Genomic DNA, 18,475 nt, shown 5'->3' with positions numbered 1-18,475 from the left:
AGGTTAGTGTTGTTGTTGCCCTTGGGCAGCAGAGCATGGAGGACAATTAGCATCAGGAGAGAAAGTTTGGGCTCCATAAGCTCTCACACAGAATAATACACAACACTCTATATTAAATCCTGGGATAACACAGGTGATCGGCTGAAGAAACACAAACAGCACAGACTTGTGTTTGACAGAAGATGATGACTAACCCTCTCCTGCATGAGGTCTGTGCCCTGCTCGGCGGTTACGTAATTTAAGTCCAGTCCAGTTTAATCTCACGGTGGGTGTCTCTACCACGGCACATCACTCAGCCTGACAAAGCAACTTTAAGGATGGCTGAATTTCAAAATTTCCATACATCTACAGAACTGACAGTTAAGTAAGAAGGAACTAAGTCAGAATGAGGAGAGGAAATTAAATGATTCTTTGAAGGAAAAAGGTTTCTATGAGCAGCAACATATCAAACCTCCATCCGTCCACAGCCAGCCAGAGCTTGAAAGCTCCAGAAGAGCAACATTTATATTTTTATTTTAGTTTATATTCATTTATCAATTAATTAATTTATATTCTGTTATTTTTGTCCCGTAGCTTTTATTCAGTTTTTTCAGTTGTTTTATCATTGTTTTGTATTTTTCAATTAACCTTGGGATATTGGCAACATAAAGTTAAACAAACAACAAACAACAAACAACCATGTCACTGGAATCTGAAAAATCATGGAAAAGAAGACCAGCCATCTGAAAAACCACACACTTCTTTCCCCCAAGTTTTAAAAATAGGTGGTAATTACATCTCAGTGGAGAATTAAAAATAAATGATTTCTACTTTATTAATGTGCCCCCCCCCCCTTCCAGTCACCAGCCTTCCTGTCTGTCTGCCTTCTCTCTCTCTCTCTCTCTCTCCACCCTCTCTGGTCTATATTTAAGCTGTAGATGGCAAAGGACCCGAGACTCATCTCGTGTTTCCTCAACAAATAACACGCAGGGCGAGCGATCACTTGAATGTACGTGTGCGTGCCCTCATGCACCATCAACATGACGGACAGGTGTGTCAAGCAATGCAGATCTCGATGAGCTGCTTTTGACTGGAATCTAAATCAGTCGTGGGACAGACGCAGGCAACCACGTCACGGGGGGAGACTCCGACTCTCATATCAATGGCCTTTAATACACACTTTACATGCAGACCGGTGCTGCTGTTATGTACCGTGTCTAGACATGCCACCTTGTCTTGTGTATTGCGTAACAGTGACAGGCGGCTCTAGAGAGTCAAAGACTGTTGAATCTGATTTATATATAAATGCAGAACAGTCCAGGACTCCTGGTTTGTAAAGGTTTCCATTAAGAACCTGCACTAGCACAGAGGAAGAATTTAGCACAGACAGAGAATCATGACACAGATGAGTCATGGCTGCAAATGATTTAATGGTCATCACAACTTAAATGATGATGCATTGAAACTAACATTAAAACATATATAAAACAATGTTCATGGTGTGAGCAAGTGAAAGAATTATTTGTTTCACAGTTGCATCTTTACTGAGGTAGTTTCCCTTCAGAACTATTTTTATATGAAACCATTTCAGGGAGCACTGCTGTGCTTTGGCCCTTTTGAATCTGAGGCACTCAGTTACTAACAAGAACATTATGTAACTATGGCACAGCTATACATAGGTGAATGAGAAGCAAATTTCACAGGTAAAAGTTCACCGAAGTTTAATTCCACGCAAAAAACACAATTTGCCTCGCCACAGGAAGCAAACGTTTTTTCGCCTCACCACTCTAAACAGTTAATTATGTATTTTTGAATTTTTTATACACCTGCATTGGAGTCAACTGCAACTGCATCTCTTCTGAAATTTGTCTTGTATCCCATGATGTCAATTGGCTCATGTGCATTTCTAACCCTAACATTACAACATGTAACCCTAAAATAAAAACGTGTAACTGGTCAATATATGGTCACTTTAAAACTCCAGTATATTTACTGGATGGGGCTGCAGCTGTAATGAGGTAGTTTTCAAAGTTAGCTGCATTTAAAGGTTCAGTCGTGGTTTGGGTTATTTGCCACAACTCTTTTGTTAGAACTCCTTAGTCTTTGTAATAAGAGAATAACAAATGTGTAAATTGTGTATGAATTATATATACCAAAAATTTTGTTTTCATCAGTCACTGCCCTATATTAAACATCCTGTTGGATTAGAGCATGTATGTGGTGAAATAGAAATGATTAAAAATATTTAAAAAATTAAGTAAAAAAATGACATTTGTTAAGAATTTCTAAACTGAATATACAAAAATGTTATATATTCCTAGTTTGCTTGAAAATTACTTCCCACCGAGACATTTTTTAAGTGTGATGGTGTGAAGTTTCTGAGGTCTTAGATTCCTTAAAATTCTGCAGTCATTTTACAAGTCAATATTCGACAAGAAGTCCTCATTGTCCTCTTGTTGTGTAGTGGGGGTCCTGCCAGGTTCCGATTTCATCTCCTCAATTAGCTTTTTCTCCAGGTCTGCATCTTGTGGACTGAGCTGTTCTCCTTTGGTCATCACATACACAAAATATTCAAAGCCTTCTCCATAACTGTACTGCTTGATTGACCAGTTGTACTCAGCGCGAGCGTAGAGGCGTTTCCTGAAGAGGGGCTGCGCAAAGGTGACGGAGACAAAGCGTCCTCCAGGCTTCAAGCAGCGGCTGATCTGGGAAAGAGAAAAAAGAAAGAAAAAGGAAGAGTATTAGGAGACGTTACCACCGTACTACATTACCGCCGAGAGCCACACCATTATAATTCCTATCACCACTATCATTACCAGCAATCTCCTCTGCGACATCAGCAGCCGCTTGCTGAAAGACTGGAGACTGACAGGATAATTTATACGTTTGACAACTGGGTAATGAAAAGCCGACAATGCATCAGCAGTAAACGTTTTAGGCATTACATAACCTGCAATCATTTGATCCATTGACTTTAGCTATTTTTATTGCAAGCACTGCAACATTAATGGGAGCACAAAATTATTCATCATATGCACTTTGTTATTGGATTGGCTTACAACGCTATGGAGGGAAGCTACTATCATTGCCTCTGTATTGTTATGACCTTTATCAAGTTAATTCAGAGATTTGTTATTAAAAACATGTCACAACCAGCAATGAACTCTCAGGTTATTCAAATTCTTTTCGAAGAGAAGACTACCTTTAAACTGGGGGATTCAAATCTGGAGAACCAACTGTAAGAGTAAATCTTCTGATTTATGTGCTCTCACTGTTCGGTCCGGTTCTCTGACACAACCTGAATTGACCAGATCCTCTAGACGAGCTCAGCACCGGTGCATCAGCCAAAGAAGAAGAAGTCGAAGTTTGCTTGCCTCCAATGCTAACAAGGGAGAAACATGCTACCTTGATCATGTGTGTCATTCTGTGTCAAGACATCCAAAAGAGAAAAGAATATGGACACTTCTCCATTATATTGATCATAATTACCCTGTGCAAATGTTTACAGCCCTGAACTACGTTTCCCACGATCTTGTTTGGCCTATTTTATGCAGACAGAGCGAGGGAAAGGGAGCCAATTTGTGACTATGCTTAAACTGTATGAAAGCCTCAGTGGAAACAGGAGCGTGCGTTGTGCTGCTGTAAGCCACAGCAAACACTGAGCACTGAGCTCTTCAGTCCACAGCGGCGGCTGCTTAGCCATGCAGTCTGATAACATGGTGTGACAGCACGAAAACTGTGAGGGTCCCTCCGTATGAATAATTGTTGTTCTGGGTCCATCAGCCTTCCAGTGTGTGATCCTTCGTGTGAGATACACGTGTGCAGCAGAACCCAGTGCGCCTCAAGAGATGACTGCAGCTCGCAGGCAACAAGAGGACACACACACACACACACACACAAATGAACAGAGAATTTCAACACTGACACAAACACATGTATACGGACACATTTAGCTACACTTTGGCAAGGAGTTTCTCCAGAGACAGAAGTGTGTGTGGGAGTGAAGGGACACAAACTGCAGAACACTGAGCTGTGGGCGAAAAACTTTCTATATTTGATGTAACGTACATGTGAGCAGGGTTGATTTATTGTCCTGGAACACTAAGAGAATGATTACATGCTACAGGTATCTACAGATAACGAGTACCAATCCAATTCCAGTGCATTTTAACTAATGCTGCTAAACCTGCGTAGTGTGGAAGTGATGATTTCTATCCTTCTTCTATGGCGTTATGCCATAGTGCTACTTTAAGATCTTTAGTTAGACAGACATAACTATGACCTTGATTAGAATTTTGAAAAGCACACAGATGAAACCTCTTCAACTAAAGAGGACATTTTCTTTTAAGTCTGCGTGATTCGTTCTTTGGAAATATTCTGTGTCTAACATAATCCTTTAACTTGATTTAAACATAGGCAGCAGAATGATCTTCTGATACTTCATCACATAGCCTGAAATTATTACGACTTTATCCGTGTAAAATTATGACTTTTTACTACTCTTTTTCTTTTAATGTGACAACTTTATTCTCGAAATCTCAACATGGGCGAAGGATGTGTTATGGGTCAGCGAACAAACAATTTAATTTTTTTTGCAGATCAGGATCATGGGTGGAGCCAGGACTTTCTTTTTAAATCACTTTATTTAATATTGCAAGTTTTTTGGACCTCTATGGAAAAAAAATACATTTATTTAAATAAATGGATTTGACTTCTTTTGTTCTGATTTGAGACTTCGAATCACAACCAAAACTTGACACTTGAAAAACAACCTTGTGCCACCTCTGCCATTTGTTGTACAATCACAGAAAAACAGGATTTCCGCACTTTCTTCAACATCAAATTCAATGACCTTTCAAGGAGTTTCCGGGCCCAATTCCCTCATAATCAAAAACCCAACCCAGCACAGCTTGAGACACGATTGAAGGATAATTAACTGTTCCAGCACAAAGAATTTTTTAATGAAAATTACCAGCCCTTACAGAAGCTCAGAGAAAACAAATAGAAAGAGAAGCTTTAACGTTTGAACACTGTTTAATTGAGCTGTGTCAGAGTGATGGGAGACTACGTGGTCTCTTTGCCTTTTCTAACAAAGCAAAACTGTTTATTGTGTAAATTGATAGATTGAGACATGAGACTTGAGCTGAGAGCCCAGGGGAACCCGAGGGACACTTCAAAACATTTTAAAAGATGATAAATCGAATAGAATCGACCAAAAGGAAACAATCATTTCCTTTAGGTTTGTGATAAATTAATTCATGAAGCCATTTGTCATATCCACAGCACTGCATGGTCTCTGTGGATGGCTCCATGCCTGTTTTTTAAAGCAGAGCTCACATGTGACCATCATGGACGCAGGATAATGTCATGCAAACATCCAGGAGTAGTTGAGGTCTGTGCATAAGCTGTGCCCCCCCCCTCCCACCTCCATCCCCACCACCTCCTCACTTTCCTGTGGTCTTTGGAGAGAAGAGTCCCTCCGAGAGGAGCACGTGTATTCTGCTCCTCTCACATGATTCATCTCCACCAGCAAGCAGCCCGGGCATGAATTATTCAACCTCAACTCTGACATGGAGAAATAGCGAGACAAAGTGTGTGTGTGTGTGGGGGGGATTACATGTTTAGTGCTGAAGTTATGATAGTAATGGACTGGATTACATTATTTTTCAAAACTTAAAGCGGGTTTATACAACACACATGTTTTTTTCAAATGAAGAACATATACTTTACATACTAAATCAGCTATAGTCTGGACTCCCTTACTTTGGGATAAATGTGGATGAATCAAACAGAGAGCTAACACGCATATTTCTCAAACTGCTGCTTACATTGGTACCTATCTTACACCTGAGATGTTTTAGATCATTTTTGGGCCTTTCGCCTTACTTGAGAAGAAAAGTGAGTGAAGTGGGCAGAGCGAATGGAGGAAGACACTCAGCAAAGGCCAAGTCCACTGCAGGAGGATTCAAGCCACCCTCTGTGAGCACTGACACTAACAGGGGAGCCAGCAGGCGGCCGAATGTTAAAGGGAGAAATAAACTCTTAGTTTTGTCTGGACATCTTCATTCTTTGTTACAACTCTGTAAAAGCAAGCAGCAGTTGCTTGCTTGTTTATTCAGAGTTGTAACTCTGGACCAAATACTGGTGAATTAACTTGTCCAGACAAAACTAGATTTTATTTCTTCCTGTGCTAATTTAGACTTTTTAAATGCTGCTGTCGATACTGCAAGATGATGCTGGTCAACACAGATCACACACTATAGTTTTTAACCATCATCCATATTCACACCAACAGGCAACAGGTTATAATGCCATTGGGGTAAAATGCTTAGAGAAATAAAACTACTAGAATACTATTATTGATCAAGAGTCGTGTTTCTGACCTCCTGATGACTCTATATTTATCCATGTTCAGCTGCTATGTGTCTTTGTTCAGGAGAGTGCAGGATTTTATTGAAACGTTTATTTGCTGAAAACTGGCGAGGTTGATAAGACTGAACCCTGCAAAAAATACGAGGGAAGTGATTTTCAATGCTTGTATCAAAAGTGCTGCAAGTTTGAAGCCTAAGACACCGAAGTGCGACAGAGTGATGACTCGAACTGAAAAAGAGTCAACACACAGGGCAGGTGCTGCCATCCAGAGAGTGAACAGAGGTGGGAGTCCTGAATTCACCCCATCAGCCATTATTCATGACATTAAGCTGTATAGGAGCTCTCTCTGTATCTGGCAGGTGTAACTCCAGACCTTTATGTCACAGGTGACCGGACGGCTGACGTCACTGCAACCAAAGACGACTGAACTATAGTGAACAAGTCGGCTATAACGCCCGGGTGCTTGACAGTGAGGCCGACTGCCGTCATAGGACAGCGTGAACGGTAAATTATGCAATGTTTCACACAATTTTTTTACCCAACCTGTCACGTAGTCACACGTAGTACTAACCCATCCATCTTTATGTGTTTGCAGGATACGCTACTGTTCCCTTTTCTCGCACTCAGCACTTGGCGTACGCACGCACAGGAAATCCTCATGAATAGGATGATGATGTATCGAGTGCGGTGAGTCACATTTTTTACTCATTCTGCACGTATATCAGCACGCGCACTACGACAGCGCCTCTGGATTTATGTAAATACCCCGCCCACACATAAGAGCAGGGGTATTGTTTTGATAAAAGATCGGCCCTGGCAGGTCGGTTCTGATGTGATGTTGTGCTCCGAATGTGACAGATGCCCAAGTGTTTCACTTTGAGGGTGGATAAGTGGATCTACTTTTCAGGACGAGCAGATAATATGTAATGTGGACAAAAGGGACAACGTGTCAAACTCAAGAGTCTATCAGCTGAATGAACAGGTGGACGAGGGCATCACTCAAACACTGGAGTTACAGACGAGGAATCCCAAAACAATGAATCAGTATTCAAACCATTCACATGCACTCACACAGCTGTAAGGTGATCCGAAGTGGGTCACAGAGGAAATCTCCCTGTTAGCACCCACACCCACACCCACACACACACCCACACACACACACACACGCTCCATTATGACCGCTGGTGAATAATTCAGCATTGTGGCGGAGGCTTGTGTCTGGTGACCTTACCTGTCTTGGGTTAATGGCAACAAAGAGTTAAAGTGAGATGCAGAGCTGAGAATTTTACCAATACCAATCAGAGTCATAATAAAAGGAGAAACGGTTTTGTATCATATCCCCTTCCAGGAGACAGCAGGGGTCGGGTCATCTATACATGTCCCAAGCGGGAAACTGTGATTGGTTGATTGTCAAGTGTTAAGGCAACCAGTACATGTGAGTCCTGCTTTATAATCGGTATAAACTACTTTCTACATTGTGATACAGGTATGTAAAGGGGACAGATATCTATGAGTTTGTGCAATTTGGTGTAGATCCCAAAAAAATCTGTATGGAGTGAATTTAAATGTGGCTTTGTAAGGGGATTCAATTCTTATCTACAACTGAAACATCAATGGAACAGCTTGTGACAAAGCTGTAGAGATGAGGATGTCAGTCTGTCGGTCAGTTCAGAACTTTGATCTAGACCAAAATATCTCAGTTAGTTGAAAGTTGTATAGACATTCATTGTTTCCAGTAGATTAATCTTACTGTTTTTGGTGATTCTCTGACTTTTCCTCTGCCAAAAATTACAATTTCAGCAAAGTGACGCAGCATCATAACAAACTGCTGCAGCAGCGAAACAATCATCTAAAGTCTTATTTTCTTCATGCTGCACTTAACTTTTGAGATTTTTTATGAGAACATTGTGGCTTTTTTGAATTACCACATTGAGAGTGAGTTGTTTTTATACTGGGAGAAGCTGATGAACTTGTCTAAACCTTATAAATATTAACTTTGTATATGTCAGTCCAAGTCCCTGCCTGACATTGACATTTCATCTACTCTCTGTCTCCAGGTGGGCATCCTCAATTGTCGTCCTGTCTTCACTGGACCACAGTATTAAAACTCATCCTCTCTTATATCCATTTGCTCTTCCCTGGACTCAGGTTTGCCTTAAGATATTGTACATGAGGTGACTGATTGTCTACAGTGGTCAGATCGGGACAGGCCAGTGGGTGGTCACATCCACTCCAGTGCACAGGACTTTCAAATTACATAATCTGGGTTCATCTGAGAAAATGAAAAGGTACGTCTGTATTACCGGAGGCGGCGAACGCACCGACTGTCCTCCCTTTCAAGAATCTACCAGTGTTTGTGTGTGTGTGTGTGTGTGTGCACCCACCTCACTCTGTGGGTGAGGCAGAACTGATCAGTGGGCAGAGACAACAACAGAGTGCTATCTCCGGACAGCAGACCTGTACGGACCACAGCCCTCTGTCTCCTTTAGAGAAAGTGTATGCACACGCACACACACACACAAGCACACTTTTGGGTTGACGTCTGTGCACAGATGCACATAGAGCTGATCTGGGGCAGAGAGAAAAAGCACGGAGTAGGGACACTTTCTTGTTTTGTTTCATATTTTCACATCATATTTTTGAAATTCCCTCCCATTTAGACTGCAGACCCCCCTCACTGAAGTAATGAGCCTTTTGAAATAAGCCGCATCTCTTACTTTCCATTTTACCTCACCCGTATAGCCTGAAGCCAGGCATGTGGAAGGCAAAAACTGAAGGAAGGAGGCGGCAGAGGAGCACAGAGAAAAGCAGGGGAGAAGAGAGAATAAGGATGGTAGGGAGGGAGGGAGGTCTCCTAACAAAGCAGATCTACTCTTCCGCTCCTCCCTCACGGGATGCAACAGCCTGACTTGTTTCAATCCAATACAAAAACACCTGTACATTACTAATAACGTCCACTGACCAGGAGTTAGCAGTTTGATACCCGGCTCCTCCGGTCTGCATGTTGAACTGTCCTTCAAACCCCCAAATTGCCCCCGATTGCTGTGCAGGAGGTGTGTGAATGGTGTGTGATAGGAAATGAATGTGTGTGTGAATGGGTGAATGTGACTCATAGTGTGAAGTGCTGTGAGAGGTCGATAACACAAGAAAAGCAGCTACATAAACACGTCCAATTTGCTTCTGCACACGTTGCCTTTCTACTTGTGGGACTTTTGTGTGTAACATATTGCCAAATTGCTGACATTTCGTTAATGGCTGACATTACACTACTTACCAGAAATCCATTCTTCTTTGGTGCTCTAAAAACAGTGACTGCAAGTGGCTACACAACCCAACTTACTGTGTTGAATACTGTTTCAGAGCAGCGAAGACAAAGTGCCATTTAATCCAGGTTCGGATCAAAAGTTAATTCTAAAAACTAGAATATCTGCCCTGCAGTTGTAGGCCTCCTTTCACCTTTGACCAATGTAAATTTGAAACGATTCTCTTTCTCTCTCTAGACCACCAAAACCGAATCAGTTCATCCGTGAGTGCAAGTGAACATTGAAAGCATTCTGTGACGGTGCGTTCACATGGCAAACAAAGGGTTCTGGGAGGTAACAGCGAACTTGACCCTTGAAAACCAAATTTTGAAGAAAGTCCCTCAAAGTATTCTTGAGATATTGTGTTCACAAGAATGGAATAACACAAATGAATGGATGGACAAACCAAAACCATAATTCGACCACCGGCACTTTCCATCATGGAGGAATAATTACATGGTATTGGATCAGTGCATAGACGTGTGCACTTGACATTATTCTGTCCAGCAGTATCAGAGGCATTGCTGATACTAGCTGCGTCACATTTCTGCATGTTCAAGTTTTAAAATGCTTCAGTGAGGAGAGCTGTTCCTGCAAAGTGTTCCCGAGTCTTGAAGAACCAAAGGCACAGGAACAAAACAACACAATAAAGATTCTGATCACATCGTGTATGTTGATTTATACAGATCCATATTCCCGCTGGACATCTTACAGTATTTGGCACAGACAGAGATAACAGTGCAAACTTGAGCGTGGTGGATTCTCCCTATACCCTCCCATCCCCTGCCTCCTCAAATCCGCCCACCCACCTTTTCTCCCCCGAATTTCCTCACATGACTCACACCCCTCCCATCTCCTCCGCCCACCCACTGCACGGATGAATTATACATCAGAGACCTTCTCTCCTCTCTCTCTCTCGCACCATATTTCCACGCCTGCCTCGCTGCGACAAAAAGCCTTGTTTGTGTTTAACTTAACATATAGATAACAGTTGTGTTAAGTGTTGAAAACTGATTCAAAATGGAGATTTCTCGCCTCAGCACTTTCTCCTCTGATATGAATCTGTGTGGGCATGTGGAGGCTCAGGCTACCGCAGGAAGACAACAACACCCTGCCTTTAAAGCAGGCGCATCCCTTCCTCTCACACCTCGCGTTGCCATGGAGACAAAAGTTTAGCAGTGGTCACGGTAACGTATGTGGGTCAGAACAGGACTGCTCTCGGAAAAAACTAAAAACAGCAGAGAGAGAAGTTCTGATAACGAGCGGCACTGATGCGAGAACGCAGCTCGAACAACACGATAATAAAAGAACGCTGAATGTTTGCAGTGGAAATAAACATCAGCATCTCACTGGGATTTGAGGCTTTTTCAGGCTTCCAACAAGCACCAGAGTGTGTCGGGAAAGTCTTCCTCTCCGCAGCCTAATTAGTGGGTTGACTTTCGGTGAATGCAGGAGTTCAGTGTAAAGACAAGGGATTCTTATTTTTTTTTTTTTGACAACACGTGTGAATCTGAACTGGGTCACTGCTGATGCGTTTACAAAGAGCCTCTTCAACATGGAGGGAACTGAAAGCTCCGGCACGGTCATTCCCCTTAAAATGAGGGGAACTCTTGTCTTCGGGCAAATTTTTGAACAGCTTGCCTGTTGAGACGCAAGTGTGTTGTCCACGCGAGGGCACGGCCCCCCCGGTCTAAACGATCAGCATCCTTGCATTCAGTCGCCACATTCTCCCCCCGCGGCGATCTGGCACGCCAAGCTTAAATTAAAACCTCCCTTTCTTCCCCTTTCATCAAAAATGGCTTTTATCTCTCCTTTCTTCTTTATCTCTCCCACTCCCTCTCACTGCCTCCTCACCCCTTTCTGCCTTCCTCTCTCCATTGGGGACCCGAGAGAGGTTTGCTTTAATTACTGAACTACTTTTCACACTGGCAGAGAGAGACAGAGACGCACTCTAGACGCCCACACCCGCCCACTGCCACGCTCCCGGCATCCCTGCACTGCCTTTCATGCCTTGACTCCCCAGCGTGTGTGTGCGTGTGTGATAATTTGCTTATGTTTAATTTTGTAAAGACTTTTTCAGCAGGCACAGACACAATGCGGCCGTCAAAAATGCTTAACTAATTAAGCCATGTTTGCTATTCTTGGTGCAGTCTGATGAAAGAATGAGGCAGACTTTGTGAAAAACTTTCTTTCTACTGGATCAGAGCACAGAGAGTCAGCAGATGAGTCACTAATAAACTCATCCATCATTCGGATGAGTTTTTGAAAATATGGTGAAACTCAGGGGAGTATGAGCTGCAGAGAATCTAGAGCAAAGCGTGACCGGCTGGTACAGTGACATGTCTGGCTTAGAAGCAGGCGGAGTCATAGGAGGGAGGGTGTTCCCCTCACTTTTGCCTGAATCCCTTTGTGTCTTCTGTCTTTTCGCTCTCTAAATCTGTTGAAAATCTGTTCAAGACATTTATTACACATTTCAATGTTTCATTTTAATTATCCATTAAGTTCTTGTGGCTAGACTTGCATCGGCAGTGGCTGGGTAATTACTTTATTGCAGTCATTCTCTATTTAGCAACACTCACAGTTTACATCTTACATGGCAGCAGCTAGAGCTTTACTGCTTTACATGATTACTTAACTGTTAGATTTTAACTTTAAAATGCCACTACAAATTTTACTGCTTGGAGAGAATTGGGGGAAAAAAATCAATCAACATCGCGCCGACAGAGCCAGAACCGAAACTACTTCAATAAAGTCTCACAAGTTAAATCCCTTTTAATGGCCAGCTAGAAATAAGGAGTCTGGCAGCAGCTGGAGAAGGAGGGAGACAGAGAGAGGGAGCTATAGTGGGCCTGGCTGCTGAAGGGGTCTCCCGCGGGACGGGGGAAGTGGGACAGGACAGCCCGGTGGAGGCTCCAGCAGCACACTGACATAGTCCAGTCCATTCACTAGGCCAGTGGCACAGGGAAGCCACAAAACATGTTGACACAATATTGGCACCCGTGTCAGTTTCACACTTCCATGTAGGGTATTTGGGAATATTGATCTCTTAAATGTTAAACTACATAATTAAACATTACAAGAAGCCAAACTCCCAAACTGATATTAATTTACTGCCGTTTTCACTAGAGAGAAGAAGTGGTTCAAAACACGTCAGCATAAAACTGCTGCAGATACGCCAGTTTCCATAACAACCTGAAAAGATATTATATATACCCCAACAACTTTAACTAATTTATTCTTGAAGTTCGGGTGCACGACAGCAAGTCTGTTCATCTCTTTCTGCCTTACGGATATAACAAAGCCCTGAGATAAGCTGATTGTTTCTTAGGGCACAATGTGAGACAAACTCTTGTCAAAAGAGAGTTGAATTTTCTTTCTATACATGTCAATGGCAACAGGGTCGACCTCCTCCATGTCCCCACAACTACATGAACTGAACTTTCTGCTGCCACATCAGTCCAAGACAATCTGTCGACGGTTCCTCCATTCAGGAAACATCAGATGTTTTCGAAATGTGGCAGTGAATGATGGTCTACTACCTGAGTATAAACACTTAAAGTATTTGCTTTTGACAGTAGCACACAGTGATACAGTTTTTGAAAGTTTTGCAAATTAAGAAAGTGAAAAATTCATGGGAGCAGGGGCACCAAGATTCTCTGGTCTGATCAAACCAAGACTGGCCTGTTTGGCCACAGTTCTGAGGCACCAATCATCACCTGCCCAACACCAACCAAATGGTGAATCATGGTGGTGGCAGCATCATGCTGTGGGGGTGTTTTTTCCATCAGAAGGGACTGAGCGTGTTTAGCTTTCCCTCAACCCAAACCAGAGTAAAGTACACAGACATGCTTGATGAAGACCTGGTCCGGAGCACCAAGGACCTCAGATTCCATCAAGCCAATTAAGCAGACAGCCAAAACAACACAGGTGTTGCAGAGACAGAGATGAACACACATCCCGGTGGTGAGCAAAGCCTGTTGAGTTATACACAATAGGACTTGAGGCTGTGATCATATTATGTGATTTAACTTTGTACCAAGTACAGGTGGACAACATAAAGGAAAAGCATGAAAAATGAGTGAAGATTCCATGAAATCCACAGGGCAGGAGGGACCAGTGAATAATGTGAGTAGTATTCAATTGATGTAAATCCTACACCATGCCACTATGATACCCTATTATCCTATATATAAACTTTTAAATATGACATAGGAATAAACAGACGTGGGCGTTTCCATTATTGTTACATATTAATGCATTTGTTAGTCCAAATTGATTGTCTGACTCAAAATTGGAACAAATTTCAATAGTTGTAAGAAAAATGTACGTGGTCAGTCGAGCCAAGATGACCACAGTTACAGTTACAGAACAAAATGGTCTTATCAAATGTTTTTTAGATGTGAGATCATAAGTTTCTGACTTCAATTTCAGTCAAAGATAAATTGCAGAAGTTACCCTGAGCTGGGAAACAGTAATTATCTCTCAGCTCTGTCTGGATTCGCATTAGGAAAGCACTGTTCTCCTCTTCCTGAAATTATAAAGATAGCTTCTTCTACATCTCGCAGCCCCTTACACAGAACCAGTCCAGGACTCATTAAGAAGTGGACCATAAAACTGTTCTTTAACTACGCCTCTACAGTCTCATTAAGTGTTGAGCCTTCACGGTCAGGCAGTCATAGCTGCAGACTCAGGGGAACACGTGATGGGTTTGAGCCCAGTGTAGTGTGACCGGAGGAGAGGAGCAACTGGATCCACATTAAAGCAGTGAGGACTACAGAGATTTAACAGAACAGGTGAAGCAGCCAAACCTCCCTTTGTCTCACTGCAGGCTAACATGTGAGTGCTGATGCTCATTTACTCATGTGTGTGTGTGTGTGTGTGTGTGTGTGTGTGTGTGTGTGTGTGTGTGTGTGTGTGTGTGTGTGTGTGTGTGTGTGTGTGTGTAACTCTTGTGTACCCTACAATCTACAAAGGAAATTGTGTATTTTTAAGTTGTTGCCAGAATACATTTCTTCCCAGGACTTACTGGCATCTCCTTCACTCGCCTGATGCATCTGATGAGAATAAAAAGTTACCAAACTATAATCTTTATTTGTACATAGAGTATAGTGGCAGACAAACTGACCTGTGTAGGTTATGCAAGGCAAATAAATGCGGTATAATGTATTCTCCTCACATGGTTTCTTTATTAATATAGAGATCTAGAAAACAAATCTTGCATATTTAGACTTTAAAATAAAAATATCAGGCAGTAGACACACAGGACATATCAACAGTAAACAAGCTAAAGAAAACAAGGGCCATTAAAACATTCTAGTTGTGTCCAACTGCAGCTCTGTTGCTAGGCGACAGCAACAAGGGCGGGCTAATGTGGGAACGCCGATCACCAAAATCCACAGCAGACTGTGCATCGACTGCGTCCTCCAATGGAGGCGACCCCTGAACTGGACACAACAAGTGTGTGTGTGGCAGATGTAATGAAATTCCCATTAACTGCTTTCGGCAACTTAACCAACAAAAATCTAATCAGTTCATCTTTGAGTTAAATTAACATTTGTGCCAAATTTGAAGAAGTTCCCTCAAAGCAACCAAAACATGATATACTAAGGTCAACAGTGACCTTGACCTTTGACTATCAAAATCCTTGAGTCCAATTGAACCTTTGGACCAAATTGAACGAAATTCTCCCACTGTGTTCCTGAGATATTAGATTGGATAGAAGGACCCAAAATCATAACGCCTGGGGCTGCAGCTGTTGCAGAGGCATTACGCAAGGTGACAACTTTTGTATGGAAGATATTTTGGCTTTATTTCTTAAAAAATGTATATCTTTAGGCCGAGTACAGCTTGATTTAAAAGAGTGAAAGTCAATGGCTGCCTGGATTATAGAGAGACAAGTAAGTTAAGGATTAGTTTGGATAATGTTAGTTATTTAAAGTATAAATAAATTAATAGCAGTAACTTGAAACAAGCAAAACAAGAGCAAATTCCTTCAGGGTGATATAAAAGCAGCTGGTGTGAGCAACATGTTTTTAAATGTTCTTAAGTATGATCTTTAGTACAGTTGATATTTTCACAGCTGCATGTTGGCCTGATTTCCATGGAGAGTAATGACAAACAACTTCAAGAGTCCCAGAGTTTAAATCTTTGTATCTCGTCACCAGCATCAAAGCTGCAGAAAGTCAAACTGCGCATGGAAAATAAATAATCAGCCACAAAGCTCAATGCCTAAAAATGCCCCAAAAAAATAAAATCATCTTCTTCACTTTTTGTTTTTTTTACTGTTTCTGGCCCCATCCAGTGAATACCCACAGCAAAGCAATCACATGCTCACTGCTGCGAGCCGCTTTATCTAACCTTAAAATGTCACATCCAATTCAACAGACGTTCAATAGTGTCCTGACTCACACTAAGTATTGGTTGCTATTATTTGGGAGCTATTTTTGTGGCAGCAGTCGATCCTGCAGGCACAATATGCAGCGTGTAGACTGCCGCAGCAGAGTCTGATCACGTGCACCAAACCAGGTCAGCTCCAGCATTACAGAGTGGGCTGAAGCTCGCCCACTTAGGTCCCCTCAGATCCGCCATCCTTTAATATAAAGTGCTGCTTTAACTGGGGAGAAGATGATGAAACTTTTCCTGCTGCACAAGCTTTACTGCTGTGTGTTTTATGCACAGTCCTTCTGCAGTTTTAATATGGCCGTCCACAGAGAAATATACATGTGACTCATTTGTACACATTTCACAGTCACATCAACGTTAGAATTTGTTAGTAGCAGCAGCGGGCTCCATCACTCTGTTGCACCTTCTGTTTGCTTATCTGTCACTCGCCCCCCCCTCCCACAGTCTGCCCGTCCACCTCTCTCCGTGTGATCGAGCGCTCGGATTCAAGGAGCTGTGATTGTTTTGTGAAAATTCAACATGCCCCAGAGGTTGTTGTTTTTTCATAATTAGAAACCAGAGCAACAATCTGGCTGCAAACTAAAAAAAAAACAACAACAGACAGGGACGCTCACACTGCCGGGCTCGTTCCAAAAATATTTTCTCATTTTCATATCCACACTGTACAAGTCAGAACAAACTGATCACACACAGCCGTCCCAAAGGGAGCTAGTGGAGGCACTTTGTAGCGATAGAACTGTTCTGAACATGTAAGACAGCAAAACATACCCCCCTCCCCCCCCCAAACCAATCCACTCCTTCACACGTGAGTAGCTTTGACTCCTCTCCTGCCATCTCTTTCTTTCCGTCTATTTCTAAATGTGAAGCGACATGAAATCCAAGGCCATGTATATTTTTCTCCCACCGTTTCTGTATAATTGCATCATTTGGGAAGTGGTACAGTTATTTCAAGCCCTTGGATGTCTCTGTGTACACAATGCAGGGGTTCAGAGAGACATCAAAAAGAAGGTTTAGTAGAATGGGATGGAGAGAGGGTGGGGGGGGGGGTGGGGGAGAACAAATATAAAATCAATTATACACGGACAGATCCATATCATGCAAGTGGGTCAAAGAAATTCAGAGATGAGATTTCTGCAGAAAAAAGGGCGGGCAAACACAACAACCACAGCCTTTTACTGAAATTGTATGTTAAGAAATTAAAAGACCAATCATGACACGTTCAGCAGCCTGATTTAAATCTAGAGTTAAATAAATGGATGCAGATACGATTCAAGTGTTTAAAAGACTTTGAATTACTCTGAAATAAAATTTGTATGTACACTGCATGAATGATTGATGCATGTTTACTTGATACAGACTTATCAGTTACCAACAGTGTTTCTCTGTGGGTTTAAAATACCTGTGTTAAAGATGAACCCGTAGTTTGAATTTGTTTTTAGCAAAGAGAAGAAAACTTTCCCTCACCGAACACCCCTCATCTGCTGAGAGCAGGATGGGATGCACCGCACTGTCACCGAGTTTCCATGGAAACCTGTTGCTATGGAAACAAGCCCTGGAACAGACTCGGGAGGTGGAGATTTTTGTTGCAGGCGAGGCAGAGGGAGGTGAGGATAGATGCGAGAGGAAAAAAAACACAAGGAGAGGAGAGAGAAAACATGAAGAATTGGAGAGAAAGTAAAGCGAAAGGGCTCAAATCTGGTGCAAGCTTTCACATCAACTACCAACACTGCTCACCTGTCCCCAGAAACGCACGGTTTAATAAAAAGATGGATTTATTACTGAGGTATTCTTTTTGGTATTCAGGAGTTTTGATGCCGAGGAAAAAAGAAGAGAGCAGCCTCATTGAAATTCATTTCACCCGTCCGATGGGTACAGCAAACATTACATAACCACTGTGATGGCTGATGGACAAAACACACTCTCTGCACTTCTGATCTTTGTGAGGACAAACTTGAGTTTTTATGTATGTAATGTTTATGAAGCTGTACAAGTGTTGTGGTAAGAATACATTTAGGATAGGTACAGGTTAATTATCTGTGATACTGCATGTAGTGTGGAGGGAATATGTTTGTGTCCATGTTTTGATGAGTGAATCAAGTGTCAGTTGCCTGTCGGATGTTATACACATCACATTTTCGAGAGAACAGTCAATGAGACTTTAACAAACACTCAATCACCAGGGAACTGAGTGAATGTGGCAGCTTAAAATGAAGCTTGATTCTTCTGTTACTGAGAAAATGATAAGGAGGCAGAGCAGGCTGTCAACAGGTACATCTAAACCCATTTGCAGATATCCGCATTAAAGGAGCCATTTCCCAGAAATTGCAGACTAACGAGTTGCTGGACTACATTTGATTTCCCGTAACATCACCCGCCCACACACACACACACACACACACACACACACACACACACACACA

The 18,475-nt window shown here is 42.3% G+C and overlaps 1 protein-coding gene across 1 annotated transcript in view; it reads right to left on the bottom strand.

The window, feature by feature from the left end:
• Window positions 1–2,281: 2,281 nt before the first annotated feature.
• ece2a (endothelin converting enzyme 2a) overlaps window positions 2,282–18,475 on the bottom strand; it is a 67,670-nt gene continuing 51,476 nt past the window's right edge. Inside the window, exon 4 of the mRNA XM_061084998.1 lies at window positions 2,282–2,684. Coding sequence (XP_060940981.1) covers window positions 2,394–2,684 — 291 coding nt within the window. The 3' untranslated portion in view covers window positions 2,282–2,393. The remainder of the gene's footprint in view (window positions 2,685–18,475) is intronic.

Source organism: Limanda limanda, chromosome 13, assembly GCF_963576545.1.
Source record: "Limanda limanda chromosome 13, fLimLim1.1, whole genome shotgun sequence".
Taxonomy (NCBI): domain Eukaryota; kingdom Metazoa; phylum Chordata; class Actinopteri; order Pleuronectiformes; family Pleuronectidae; genus Limanda; species Limanda limanda.
This window is presented reverse-complemented; position numbering and strand designations above follow the sequence as displayed.